The sequence below is a fragment of the Mytilus edulis genome, chromosome 14 (genome assembly GCF_963676685.1).
Source record: "Mytilus edulis chromosome 14, xbMytEdul2.2, whole genome shotgun sequence".
NCBI lineage: Eukaryota > Metazoa > Mollusca > Bivalvia > Mytilida > Mytilidae > Mytilus > Mytilus edulis.
The window spans coordinates 35,930,454-35,946,065 of NC_092357.1; the positions used below are offsets into that span (position 1 = coordinate 35,930,454).

Consider the following 15,612-nt stretch of genomic DNA (forward strand, 5'->3'; position numbering starts at 1 on the left):
TGTTTAAGTTTGGTACAAATCCAGGATGGTTTAAGAAAGTTACTAAAATTTCAAAAACTTTAACCACAGAGTGAATATACTGTTTCCTGGCAGAAAAACTAAGTCCATTTATAAATAAAATATGGAAAAACAGGATTTTTTTTTTTACAAAATTTACTTCTGGATACTATCTTAAAATGATCATAAACCAGCTTCTGTCCAAGTTTGGTAAAAAAAAAAAATTAGTTTAAGAAAGTTATTAAAATTTCAAAAACTTTAACCACATAGTGAATATTTGTGGCCGACGCCGACGGAATGTAGGATCGCTATGTTTCGCTTTTTCGACAAAAGTCGGAGGCTCCAGGCTCGACAAAAAGCCTAGAGTCGATTTCACAAAAAAAACTTACGACTAAGATTGGCCTTAAGTCATGAACAAATCAGTATACTTACAATAAATCTAAGTTTTTTTTGTGAAATCGACTCCTGGCATGTTGCTTTATTAGTTTCAATAAGAACATGAAAGGATTTATCAAACATCAGGCTGTCAATTCGTTATTGCATTTGTCTTAAATAAATTTGTTTCAATTTGTATTTTTGATTGGATTTAATAAAGAAACATGCTCTAGATTTTGAATGATTGAGAAATTCTAATTTCTCTTGAACACATTATACTGTATAAACTGGGCAGCTTAATAACGTTGTATTATAGGTTAAGGATTTCAGATCATGATCAATGCAAAACACATTTAGGTCTTTATCTCTAAACAGTTTTAGGGTTTCACTTATACATCCTTTATGTCAAACAGAGAAGGGTGAAAACCCCAACCCATCCATAAGTAATTTGACATATCAGATTTCCTTTTAGCTCACCTGGCCCGAAGGGCCAAGTGAGCTTTTCTCATCACTTGGCGTCCGTCGTCCGTCGTCGTCCGTCATCGTCCGTCGTCCGTCGTCGTCCGTCGTCGTTAACTTTTACAAAAATCTTCTCCTCTGAAACTACTGGGCCAAATCAAACCAAACTTGGCCACAATCATCATTGGGGTATCTAGTTTAAAAAATGTGTGGCGTGACCCGGTCAACCAATCAAGATGGCCGCCACGGCTAAAAATAGAACATAGGGGTAAAATGCAATTTTTTGCTTATAACTCAAAAACCAAAGCATTTAGAGCAAATCTGACAGGGGTAAAAATGTTTATCAGGTCAAGATCTATCTGCCCTGAAATTTTCAGATGAATCGGTCAATCGGTTGTTGGGTTGCTGCCCCTGAATTGGTAATTTTGAGGAAATTTTGCTGTTTTTGGTTATTATCTTGAATATTATTATAGATAGAGATAAACTGTAAACAGCAATAATGTTCAGCAAAGTAAGATCTACAAATAAGTCAACATGACCAAAATGGTCAGTTGACCCGTTTAGGAGTTATTGCCCTTTATAGTCAATTTTTAACCATTTTTCGTTAATTAAAGTAATCTTTTACAAAAATCTTCTCCTCTGAAACTACTGGGCCAAATTAATCCAAACTTGGCCACAATCATCTTTGGGGTATCTAGTTTAAAAAATGTGTAGCGTGACCTGGTTTACCAACCAAGATGGCCGCCACGGCTAAAAATAGAACAAAGGGGTAAAATGCAGTTTTTGGCTTATAACTCAAAAACCAAAGCATTTTGAGGAAATCTGATGAGATAAAAATGTTTATCAGGTCAAGATCTATCTGCCCTGAAATTTTCAGATGAATCAGTCAATCGGTTGTTGGGTTGCTGCCCATGAATTGGTAATTTTGAGGAAATTTTGCTGTTTTTGGTTATTATCTTGAATATTATTATAGATAGAGATAAACTGTAAACAGCAATAATGTTCAGCAAAGTAGGATCTACAAATAAGTCAACATGACCAAAATGGTCAGTTGACCTGTTTAGGAGTTATTGCCCTTTATAGTCAATTTTAACCATTTTTCATAAATTAAATTAATCTTTTACAAAAATCTTCTCCTCTGAAACTACTGGGCCAAATCAAACCAAACTTGGCCACAATCATCATTGGGGTATCTAGTTTAAAAAATGTGTGGCGTGACCCGGTCAACCAACCAAGATGGCCGCCACGGCTAAAAATAGAACATAGGGGTAAAATGCAATTTTTTGCTTATAACTCAAAAACCAAAGCATTTAGAGCAAATCTGACAGGGGTAAAAATGTTTATCAGGTCAAGATCTATCTGCCCTGAAATTTTCAGATGAATCGGTCAATCGGTTGTTGGGTTGCTGCCCCTGAATTGGTAATTTTGAGGAAATTTTGCTGTTTTTGGTTATTATCTTGAATATTATTATAGATAGAGATAAACTGTAAACAGCAATAATGTTCAGCAAAGTAAGATCTACAAATAAGTCAACATGACCAAAATGGTCAGTTGACCCGTTTAGGAGTTATTGCCCTTTATAGTCAATTTTTAACCATTTTTCGTTAATTAAAGTAATCTTTTACAAAAATCTTCTCCTCTGAAACTACTGGGCCAAATTAATCCAAACTTGGCCACAATCATCTTTGGGGTATCTAGTTTAAAAAATGTGTGGCGTGACCTGGTTTACCAACCAAGATGGCCGCCACGGCTAAAAATAGAACAAAGGGGTAAAATGCAGTTTTTGGCTTATAACTCAAAAACCAAAGCATTTTGAGGAAATCTGATGGGATAAAAATGTTTATCAGGTCAAGATCTATCTGCCCTGAAATTTTCAGATGAATCAGTCAATCGGTTGTTGGGTTGCTGCCCATGAATTGGTAATTTTGAGGAAATTTTGCTGTTTTTGGTTATTATCTTGAATATTATTATAGATAGAGATAAACTGTAAACAGCAATAATGTTCAGCAAAGTAGGATCTACAAATAAGTCAACATGACCAAAATGGTCAGTTGACCTGTTTAGGAGTTATTGCCCTTTATAGTCAATTTTAACCATTTTTCATAAATTAAATTAATCTTTTACAAAAATCTTCTCCTCTGAAACTACTGGGCCAAATTAATCCAAACTTGGCCACAATCATCTTTGGGGTATCTAGTTTAAAAAATGTGTGGCGTGACCTGGTCAACCAACCAAGATGGCCGCCACCGCTAAAAATAGAACATAGGGGTAAAATGCAGTTTTTGGCTTATAACTCAAAAACCAAAGCATTTTGAGGAAATCTGACATGGGATAAAAATGTTTATCAGGTCAAGATCTATCTGCCCTGAAATTTTCAGATGAATTGGTCAATCGGTTGTTGGGTTGCTGCCCCTGAATTGGTAATTTTGAGGAAATTTTGCTGTTTTTGGTTATTATCTTGAATATTATTATAGATAGAGATAAATTGTAAACAGCAATAATGTTCAGCAAAGTAAGATCTACAAATAAGTCAACATGACCAAAATGGTCAGTTGACCCCTTTAGGAGTTATTGCCCTTTATAGTCAATCTTTAACCATTTTTCATAAATCTAAGTAATCTTTTACAAAATCTCCACTGAAACTACTAGGCCACAATCATCTTTGGGGTATCTAGTTTGAAAAATGTGTCCGATGACCTGGCCATTCAACCAAGATGGCCGCCACGGCTAAAAATAGAACATAGGGGTAAAATGCAGTTTTTGGCTTATAACTATGAATTCAAAGCATCTAGAGCAAATCTGACAAGGAGTTAAATTGTTAATCAAGTCAATATCTATCTGCCCTGAATTTTTCAGATGAATTGGACAACTGGTTGTTGGGTTGCTGCCCTCCAATTGGTAATTTTTAAAGAAATTTTGCCGTTTTTGGTTATCTTGAATACTATTATAGATAGCGATAAACTGTAAACAGCAATAATGTTCAGCAAAGTAAGATCTACAAATAAGTCAACATGACCTAAATGGTCAATTGACCCCTTAAGGAGTTATTGCCCTTTATAGTCAATTTTTAACAATTTTCATTAATTTGGTAAATATATGTAAATTTTTACCAAATATAGTTCTCTGTTACTAATGGGCAAAGTTCATTATAGATATATTTGTAAGAAGCAAAATCGTTCAGTAAAGTAAGAACTTCAAACACATCACCATCACCAAAATACAATTTTGTCATGAATCCATTTGTGTCCTTTGTTTAATATGCACATAGACCAAGGTGAGCGACACAGGCTCTTTAGAGCCTCTAGTTTTGTTATATCAAAATAATAAATTGTTATATTAATTAATCATAGTCTGTTATATCAAATTGTTAATCTGTTATATCAAATAAATAATTTGCTATATCAAATTAATAATCTGTTATATCAAGTCAAATTGTAAAAAGTCAATAAGCATGGCCCTAAAAGGCTTCTGTACAATTTGTTCTTGATATGAAATCAGAGTAAAGAATTTTTATGTAATTATTTTGCTTAGTTATGAATGCTGTGATTAGTTATACAACGTGGGTAGAGCTTTCCTCGTCTAGTCGTTGCGGCGGAGATTGTGCGTAGTTGGAATATGTCCTGATTATGCATTAGTGTACGGCAGTAATATTTGCCAATTTACATGCAGTAAGCAGCCATTACTATATAGTAATCAATAATTTTAATCTAGATTGACGGTGTAAGGATTTTTTAGTCGCGTTAGAATGTTCAGCAAAAAGAGTTGTTGATTGTTCCAGTGTTTTTGCTGGATTACTTATATTGCTATACTTTTATATTTCGTTCTTGACTGAAATCTGGGACTACTTTACTAACTCAGCTGAAATTCTTTATTTTTCGCTGAACATTGGAATAATTAGAATAACTATTTATTTCCATATTTCGTTGCACTTTTAACCTTGTTTATATATGACCCTCTCTTTTCAACCTACCACCCAGTAAAACAATCCAATGTTAGCTTTCTTAGCCATCATACAAACTATACACTATGCAACATATACACAAACAAACATATACAGCAATTTGTCATACATGTCATCATTTAATATTTTTTTTAAACAATTCATCATGAGGATGACGAATGTCTTTTAATTTAGAACTGTTATTTATATAACTTTACCGTTTTATCATTATTTTTCATAACCCAATTTTTATCGGAAATCGTTAAGAACATGAAGCATTGTTTCGATAGTTACTCAGAATCCAAGATAGCAATGAACAAGGGTAATAGAAATCAGTAAAGAAGGGTGTGGATGGGGCTTTACAGAATACAGAAATATGGGAGAAAAATTTGACAAAAATGGAGAAAAATGGAAAGAAGAAAGATTAGTGGGTTGCTAAACTGTAAGGATTAGAGCATATATATATTTAAAGTGGGCAAAAATATTAAAAAACAGGGAAAAAGGCTTAAAATTTAATTCAATTAAATAAAGAAGGGTCCCAATCCACATCCTCATAAGTTAATACATGATATAAGATATAAGCACAATACTAGTCAAACTTGTAATGCAGATGTATTGATATTTAAAATAAGAGCAATTAAAGGTCAAGGAAGTATATTAAACTTTCGCCAGACCGAGCTTTCATTATTATGTACCATTGGCCAGTAATAGACTAAAAAAATGTTACAAGTCAGAACCTTGAAATTCATATCAAATTAAAAAAAAATTATTTTTCAAGTTGCTATGTAGTTTTAAAATTACTAGAGGAATAAGTGGCATCATAGTTGAAAATCGCGTTCGGAATAAATAAAAAAAAAACCAACTAAATATATACTATCACGGAAAAATGATTTAAAAAAAGTATATATATATTTATTTTGTCAGATAGCGTCAGCAAAACTTTTTTTTGCATCGAATGACATTTCCGTAACTGACAGGGATTCATTTGTACGACCATGTATCTAAAATACAATATTTGTAGCTTTACATCACCGGGATAGAACTTTTCTTGTTTGAGAAAGTCCTTCTTGTTATATTTCTTTTTATCCTCGAAATTTACAAAATCTTAACAACTTGAATCTTTGGGCATTCCAATATTAGATTTATTTATCATGAAATACGATACAATGTTGCATTCATACATACATACGTTGCTAGGTTGATAGAAACCTACGTTTCTGCTATGAATTTCAATAAAGAATGGAATGATTCGAACTGCATTGTATGGTATATGGAGAATATTTGCCATTCAACCTTTCAAATTTAAGCAGGCATGTGTTTTTTTTCATATTAAGATCTCGTTTTTGTTTTTGGTTGTAGACAGTAACTATGACCTTATGTCTAATTTGTGTCCTCTAGCGCAACTTTGACCTTATGTCTAATTTGTGTCCTCTAGCACAACTGTGACCTCAAGCTATAGATGAATTGTAACATCTAGCCAAATTGAGACTTCTAGTTTAATTGTAATATTTAGGCTTATTTTGACCTCCTAGCTCACCATTATATTATATTAATCGTTCGATGACAATTGATTGTAATTTATGTTGAATTGTACCGGACTTGCGAGCAAAATCCCGTTTGATTCATTTTATGTCCCACAGCCAATGTTTCCAAATCTCCATGTCTCAAACAATAACTATTTTAACTCAGAAGATAGGAATCAACAAAGTAAATATATACTAGTAGTTTATGGGATGCCACTCAGCACCAACGACTCTTGAATCAAAGAGTAATTGCAGAGAGAGTTTGCTGTAAAATTCATTCGATTAAAATTTAGAATTTTGTCTTTAGTATTGTTTATTGTTCTACAGAACGCATGTCTCGTCTAATCCCGTGTCCTATACTTTTTTTCTAATATAAACTCTAACATAACTGTACTTTCTTGGTCTTTTTTTACAAATGTGACGCATTTGAAATTTGGTAATTATTATACCAGTATACAAACATATTTCTTTTTTTTTTTTGACTTTTTGTAAATTGCCTTTTTTGCTTCGTGTCGAACATTTTACAGTGAAACCACTTCAAACAGTGTTTTTGCACTTTTGTTTCTAATGTCGTACAGCTGTTGCACTACTTTCCCATGTTGGCGAAGTGTTTAAGCTTTCGATCACAAACATGCTTTTCTTGTTGTCGTAAGGGAGCTACCATTTGATTTTAATGGGGGGCTATGATGAAATTTGAAAAAAAGGCAGGACAGGATTTTGAGTAAAAAAAAAAAGGCAGGATGACAATTGTTGTAAAAAAGTCAGGATAAGCTAAGAAAAAAAAAGGTAGGACCGAATAGAGTAAAAAATAAAAAGGCAGGACAGAGATTACAAATTTAGAAAAAGGCAGGACACAATTTTTCATCCTAGCTCCCCCCCCCCCCCCCCCCCCATAAAAATCAAATGGTAGCTCCCTAAATCACACCGTTAATTATCTTGTCTGATTTGCTTCACGTTTGATTATTTTTTTAGACGTTTATAGATTACTATATAGTACTTTTGGTATGGAATCAAATTTTAGCTTGTGTAGCTATATAGAAAAATAGAAAAACAATATAAATATAAGGTCTCTCCTACCGAAGTGGAAAGACATTTATTAAGGATACACCCACAAACACAAAAGGGAAACTTGAATAATCTTAGGCGAAAACAGTGCCAAAATAGGTGCAACTAGGGAACCCTCATGTTATACTGATTATGCAACATCTATATTTTTCTAAATGAAAAAGCTTTACATAACAAATTTCTTATGGTTTAAATATTTTGTGGAGTAGAAATTGCACTTTTTTTTCTCATTATTTTTATCACATAGAAACATTCATTAATTTCTATATTCTGAAATTTAATTAAAGTTTCTTTTTGAAATATAACGTAAAAAAATAAAACTTTTTATTATTTAAGTTTTTTTTAAATCGGTATTCTTATCAACATCTCTATTTTACATTAGCGAAGCTTAGTTACCAAGGCGGAATGTAAATATAAAATAATAGGACTTTCATCATTATTCATCTAAGTTTCTCAAAAGCAGTATTTCAACTTTTTTTGAAAATTTGAAAATTAATAAATGTCATTTTCTCTATTGTATAATTTTCAAAATCAGCCCCTAAGGTGATAAATATTTACAATATTACATGCTATCGTGTGAAAACCTTATCTTGTTCAACTCTTCAGGTAAGAATATCTTCTAGTCATTTATATCTATCTATCTTGTCAATAGAATCTTAACAACTTCCGTTTAAGTACCTATACTTATCAACGTGGAAACTTATAAAGATGCCACGTGGGTTAAGATAAGGAACTTCCTGGGCGGTTTTGAAAATTTGTATTAAAATTGGATGCACGCTGACAAATGTTAAACTTTTGAATCGGGACACTAAGCCGAGACGAACAATACTATAGACTGGTCATAATGAGGTCCGAAGTAATAATTTGTTTAGGGTTGGCAGTTATAAGTACAATTTATGCACAATCTGGAGAATCGGGATTAGTTATAGATGTTATCCAGGCGCCACCGCCAGACTGCGCAAGAAAAGTTCAGAAACATGATATGGTTGTTTTGCATTATGAAGGTTTCTTTGAAAATGGAACAAAATTCGACTCAAGGTACGTACATTTTTTCTATTGGCCTTTTTTGTCATATCTTTCTTTTGCCTTATTTGTTTTCAAATACCATGAACATAAAGATACCAGTAATTTACAAAATATTAGGAACAGTCCTGAATCGTATTGCATTTAAAATTGTTCTATTGTTAACTGGTTTACTTTTCTCCTGTGTTTTCTTGCCGAAATATGATTCAAGCACAAATGAAACTAATAATAACAGATAAGCATTCGGAACAACCCATGTGCTTACCACCTATGATAAACGGAATAAATTAAGATGTAGGTATTACATAACTGTGCAAGCAACCTAACAACACGTAAAAAACACCCAAAGAAGTTACAGTAAATTGAAAATAGGGACGAAATCTATTTTTTTACATTTGTTTAATCAATTGCTATAACTGCTTCGAGTAATACATATGCCTAAAATAGAATTTCAAGGAATATGGTCCTTTGCTTTTGCGCCATTTGCGTCCTAGCCTAGACGCAAATACTATATGTAAACGGAGATGAGGAGGCATTCACCTGACTATTTGTATTCATACCAAATTTTATAAACACATGCACTCATATGCGATTTAAAGAATGTGAAAATAATTAGTAAAGGGGCCCGAACATTTGATTTTTGGGGTTGTGGGGAAAAACGGCGTAGGGGGTGGTGTATGGTTTTAAAAATGAATGTTCTAGCCACTTCAAACCTGGAAATGTATAACTTTGCCACCACCAGGATAACAATAAATATTCTGCAACACAGAGGGGCCGAGAATATAGTTGTGTCCTTAGGTGAAAATATGTTTTCCCGCGGTAAGAAATAAGCATACATAGCAACAGATGAAAGTGAATAGTCAATCCACAAAACATTATCTTGTCCACCTCCCCCAGAATAGCACATGGTTGCATGCCCCTTAATTTGATATGTCATTTTCGTTTTTCTCAAATACATGTAAATGCTGTCCTCCATTATAATGATGAAATTTTCGATTGAAAAGTACATATGGAAAACCAAATGCACCATGAAATACATTTAACAAACAATGTTCAATATAAAATCATTCGTCAACAAAAAATATTTGCACTTAAAGTATGTGATATTGTAGCTCTGTCACAAATAGTATTACAATAACTATAATTCTTTGATGTGTGTATCTAACATAAATATATCATTTTTAACTACCTGTCATTTTGATATGAGTGATTGTTGCCCGAAGTATGATTTGTGACCTTGAGCAGGGAAACATGGACATTTACGTGTTCCAAATAGATGAATATGTACAAAATTTGACTTTGAATATAATTGACATGTTAGTTAAACTTTTTGATTTCATAGTCTAACATACCTGCGTATGCATGTGTTTTTACACCAACATTGTTCCGATGTTTCATATGAATCTTTATTTTGATTAGCCAATAACCTAATCACGCGGCATTTCAAAAATATCCTTTTATTTCCCAATAAACTGCATCATACTCTCTATAACAACGTTAGATCAATGCATTGGAAAGCAAACGGTACGCTTGATTTAACTGGATTTTTCATAAGTACAGAATACAAATGTAATTATAAGAATTGAATGTTTCATTTTTGAAATTTTATTGTTATAAAAGTGTTGAATGTGTGCACATTTCCAACTTGAATCCCTCATAAAATTGGGCTTCAGTCACCGTTTTTACACTCGATATGATCCTATATTAAAATAACAAAAAGAATGAAATTGAATATTTGAATTTTTAATATTTGGAAATACTTCTTCCATTTCAGTCGCGAGAGAGTAGGAGCTGTTCCATTCCAGTTTCAGTTAGGTCTTGGTGCCGTCATCAAAGGATGGGAAGAGGGTCTACTCGGCATGTGTGTCAATGAAAAAAGAAAATTAACAATTCCATCAAATCTAGCATATGGAGAAAAAGGATCAGGTATGCTGTTTATTTTTAAAGAATATAACTATAACTCTGCAATCGGTGTTACCGATTAGTGGAGGTCAACGGGAAAGTAACTTCTTGAAGAAGTTCAAATGGTTTTATACCACATCTCCTTATTTCTATTCAGTGATTCTAAAAACGTTCAAAATCTGGAACTATGTGGTTTAGGCTTTGCTCATTGATGAAGGCCGTACGGTGACCTATAGTTGTAAAGGTCTGTGTCATTTTGGTCTCTTGTGGACAGTTGTCTCATTAACAATCATGCATACCACATCTTCTTTTTTTATATTGAACTATAATACCATTATCATAGAACTTATCAAAGATTATATCAATGTTTTTAGTTCTCTATCTCGTATCTAAATAAACATTGATGTATATTTTTTCAGGTGAAGTGATCCCTCCAAACGCCAATCTAATGTTTGAGATAGAATTACTACAAGTCCACGATGGACCCAAGCCACCAAATGTATTCAGAATGATTGATATTGACAACGATAAATTCTTAACAAGAGACGAGGTAAAATATTCTGTTTTTATTTTTATGCCGAGCCTATGATAGTAGAGGGGCATTATGTTTTCTGGTCTGTTCGTCAGTCCGTTCGTTGTACCGTTCATCCGTCCGTTCGTTTGTCCGTCCGTCTGTCCCGCTTCAAGTTAAAGTTTTTGGTCAAGGTAGTTTTTGATGAAATTAAAGTCCAATCAACTTGAAACTTAGTACACATGTTCACATCAATATTATACTGGATTAAAAAAACCCAGCAAATCCTACAATGCGATTGGTTATCTTGACAGCGACCTGGGTGTATGAGTCCATATTCCATTTGAACACGAAATTAAAATAAGAATATCAATAACTGCTGCAATCCACATTGCAGCAATCCAGACACCCCAGTGTAACGTTATTATGATTCTGACTTTATATTGGATATAGGCTCATTTTCCCTGCCAGTGACCTATATGAACTTTGTCTGACAGCTCAGGGAATATAACACACTGACAGGGAGTATGCTCCCAATTCCGCTGTAAAAGTTCAAATAACAAGTACATTGAATAGTGTGTCCTGTGTATAGACATGTACGACTGCAGTTTTTACCAAATTATTACTGTTCGTGGCCAAATGTGACAAAAATTATGTATCTGTATCGAACAAAATCTAGATCTTTAGTTGGAAAATTATGTAATTATTTGAAATCTGCCTGGCAGATTAGATCACATCTACTAAGTTGATAATTTTTCTATTGTAATATCTTATTATATTGTTCTCTGTTGTTTATTGTGTGTCACAATGTAAATATGTTTGTGTTGCTATAGCATGTAACTACTGCTTTGCAAATAAAGAATTCATTCATTCATTCATTCAAGTACATTGAATTAGTAATCGTGGAAGTGTTTGCAGCCAAGCCAGGGGTGAAAAAGAGGTGGCGGATGTATTGTTTTTTTCCCGTTTAATTACAAAAACACAAGCGGTTTATACAAATCAACAACCAGTGAATGTTACCACAAAGAGCGCTCTTATGGTAATTGCAAAAGGTTATGAACTTAACACAACAAGCATAAAAAACGATAAAAAAAAAAGCCAAAAATAAGCCGATAAACGATATTTCAGAATGTAAAACATCCATGTTGCTCCCAAAAACATTTGTATCTGCTGCTACGAAGGCAACTACATACTAGAACTTGATTCATATATGAAATCTAAAGCTATCTTTATTCGTAAAAAAATATATTTTCCATTACAAATTTAAAGCTTTTCACAGTGCATTTAACTTAAAAAAACAGTCACCAGACATTCATTATTTTTAATAGCCAATCATCTTCTTTTACAGTTAATCATGTACCTGTCCCATCAAGCCGTACAGCAGGGGATACCAGTCGATTTAGCCTCTCAGCAGCAACAGAAGGTCCTTCACGATTTATTTGAAACAGAAGACAAAGATAAAGACGGGAAAATTTCCCATGAAGAATTCACTGGACCAAAACATGACGAATTATAACGTGGACTTTAAATTATTGTATATTATGTTTATTAAGTTATTTTGTATTAAAATGTTAAAATAATTTTTATTGAATTAATTGAATAATAAGATGACATGGAACAACCGTGTATATCACGCCTTAAAGTTTGTTGCACAACCCTAATAGTAGTTTTTACAGGCAGGTTAACACCAATTTGAGAAGTAGAAACAATTTCCGCAGTATTTTGCTCCATCTGCAGGGTCAAACCGACAAGAGGACAGATCCCTGACAATCATGACTTGTTTAACCCACTTCATTCTTTATAAACCTGTCTCTTTTCAGGTGCCCGTTATTAAGTAGTCGTTGTTGGTTGCCTTATGTCATATTTGTTTTTCGTTTATTGGTTTTACCTAAAACAGCCCGTTGGTTTTTTTTTCGTTTGCATTGTTTCACATTTGTCTTATGTCGGTGGCTTTATATATTGGTTTTGTTTATTGTTGTATGCCGTACGGTGACCAACAGTTGCCTATATTTGTTTTATTTGTTCTGTGTTGATTATTTTTCCATTAACCAAGTGAGGAGAGTTTAACAATCAGCCAGTTTATTACCAATCAACAAAGATATATAATCGTACATTACGTTACTTCTCTGTAGCGATGATGTAAGGTGAACGAATTTCAATGTGAAATCCCCCTCCCCGAAAAACTGCAAATAATTTTAAGGCAATACTAGTATACCGCTGTTCAATAGTCATAAATCGATTTAACTTAAACAAACGCGGAGCACAAGCCAAAACCCAGGGAAACACATCTATAAGAGGAAACAAAACGGAACAAATCAGAAACACTCAACTGCCACAAAAACAAACGCCAACATACTAGGAACGGACTAAATGATAACAACTGCTATATTCCCGACTTCGTTAAAAAATAAGATAAGATAAGATATTTTTATTCCAATTAAAGGGCCCATGAAGAGCAAAGCAATTTATTACAATGATTTTTATAAATTTTAAGAAATTGAATTGATGAATCTCAGATTCACATACTATTGGTGCATTTCTTTCTAACACAAAAGATAAAAACGGCTAAGCGCGCACATGTTTTGATCATTTCTTTCAAACATACGTTTCCAAAGTTTACATAAACTTTGACAAACTATGAAAACGATAAAAATGCGTCTGCAGTTTAGTACAAACGCTACATTTGTTTCTTACTTCAACCTGATTAAACGGAGTGTTTGTTTCTACGTTTGTAAAAAGTCTGTTTACCAACAACATGTGCATGCATTATTGAATGTAAAGTAAAGACTTATTAAACGATGTATTTGTTTCTACTTTTGTAGCATTTAAAAAAGAAGAACAAACACGACACAACGTTTACAAAATTTTGGTTAGAAAGAAATGCGACCTATATATAGTCTATTGTAATAATTTGAAAGTTGTTGTTGCAGTCCATTGTAAAATTATACAAAGAGGTATAAAAGGTAGGCTCTGCAAACTTGGTCCACCGGGCTAAATGACATAAAATTCAGCCTTGAATAAATGTTTATGAAATCAAGGGGAACATACATTTTGCCTTTGCAATAGTCCTACTAAAATATAATGTGTCTATGTGCTAAAAACGCGAAACTGTTCGTGGCATACACGAGAATAAATGCCGTGAAAAGATTGAAAAACCACGCATTCTAAGAACTAACTATCATCTTCCATACACATTTCTATATCGATGGTTGTTCAGATTATTTGTCTCTATAGTTTTGTCTTTTCGGTTGTACATAATGCCTTCTTTGATTGTTTTAATTGTCGTAAAGGAGGAGATTCAGTAAGACCCCTTTTTGGCCCCAAAGCATGTCAGTATTACAAAATTGTTAAAATGTAAACCATTGCATGGTTATTTATTGGAAAGTAGAATGCTTCTGATACAAAAATATGGGGCTATTTTTGACAATACAAGTTATATATATAGCACGCCTTTTACGAATTAACGTATTTAATTCTCGAAAAGCGTAGTGTTCATATATTGGGTACTGGCATCATTAAGTCATGCTAAATTACTGAAATCTTCACAATTCTAGCATTTTAGTTAAATTTTAGACGGTTTCCGTCTTAAATGAAAGTGACTGCATTTGTGTTCATTCTTAATATTGAAATGCAAGTTGTATTTGATGATAATACATAACATATGTAAAGTTTGAGGATGAACACGGATGCGGCCACATTCATTTTTGACATCGGAGTGTTTTTAATGAGTAAATCAGTTAAAATATTTCACATATACATGATATATAAACTAATTGAATCAACGGAAATAAACACTTTTAAAAGTTTTTAAAAAGTGTCTAAAATCTTTCGTCAGATGAAATTAAAATTTGAGGCCAAAATCGGCCCTTACCGGACCTACTTCTTTCACAAGCATTGGCTTTGAGTATCATTATAGAGACATCATACCCTTTTATTTTAAAAGGGGGTGTATGGAGGGTGTGGAAATAATGTGATTGCTTTGTAAGTAGTGTCAATAAATTATCATGTCTAAGACTAGATGAAAATGCACATTCTACCCCAAAGCAAGTGACTTGTAAAACCTTAGAAGTTGAATAAAACACTTTACCTTTACTGTTAAAATAAACAAAATACTACGTATCAGACTTTTTTTTTATCACATTACAATTATAGTTAATCCTATGTTACCAAATCTTTTTGATACCGAAAAACTAGTGACCCTGATAAATTCCTCAAATATAAACTAAATGCAGACGAGGACAGGAAATGCTTTATATTTAATAATTCAAGATGAAAGAAAAAATAACCTTTAATATATTTTTTTACCAGTAATATATTTTATAAATAAGAAGATGTGATATAACTGCCTACGAGACAACACTCAACAAGAGACCAAATGACACAAACATTAACAACTATAGGTCACCGTACGACTTTCAACAATGAGCAACGTCCTGACCGCATAGTCAGCTACAAAAGGCCCCGAAATGACAAATGTAAAGCAATTCAAACGAGAAAACTAACGACATAATTTATGTACAAAAAATGAACGAAAAACAAATATGTCACACATCAACATGATCAACAAATGAAAACCACCGAAAATCAGGCTCCGAACCAATCTTTATCAATAATAATTGTACAAGTTATCAAGGAAATTCAGAATTTTAGTCAAAAGAGTACTAGCACTTTTCGAAAAAATTACAATTTGTACATATTAGTCAAGTTAAGTTATAAAAAGATAACTTGAAATAACATATATAAATAAGACAACAATGTACTATTCAAATCTGTTTAATTTTTGTTGTTATCATTTGTGTTTGTCACAAGTATCAGGT

General features: G+C 32.9%; 1 protein-coding gene across 1 annotated transcript; it reads left to right on the forward strand.

Annotated features, from left to right (window-relative positions):
• The first annotated feature begins 8,056 nt into the window (after window positions 1-8,056).
• Window positions 8,057-12,375, forward strand: LOC139502407 (FK506-binding protein-like). The gene is made up of 4 exons (XM_071291854.1): window positions 8,057-8,397; window positions 10,157-10,308; window positions 10,704-10,834; window positions 12,144-12,375. The coding sequence occupies exons 1-4, from the start codon at window positions 8,204-8,206 to the stop codon at window positions 12,309-12,311; spliced, it is 645 nt and encodes a 214-aa protein (XP_071147955.1). The 5' UTR covers window positions 8,057-8,203; the 3' UTR covers window positions 12,312-12,375.
• Window positions 12,376-15,612: the final 3,237 nt, after the last annotated feature.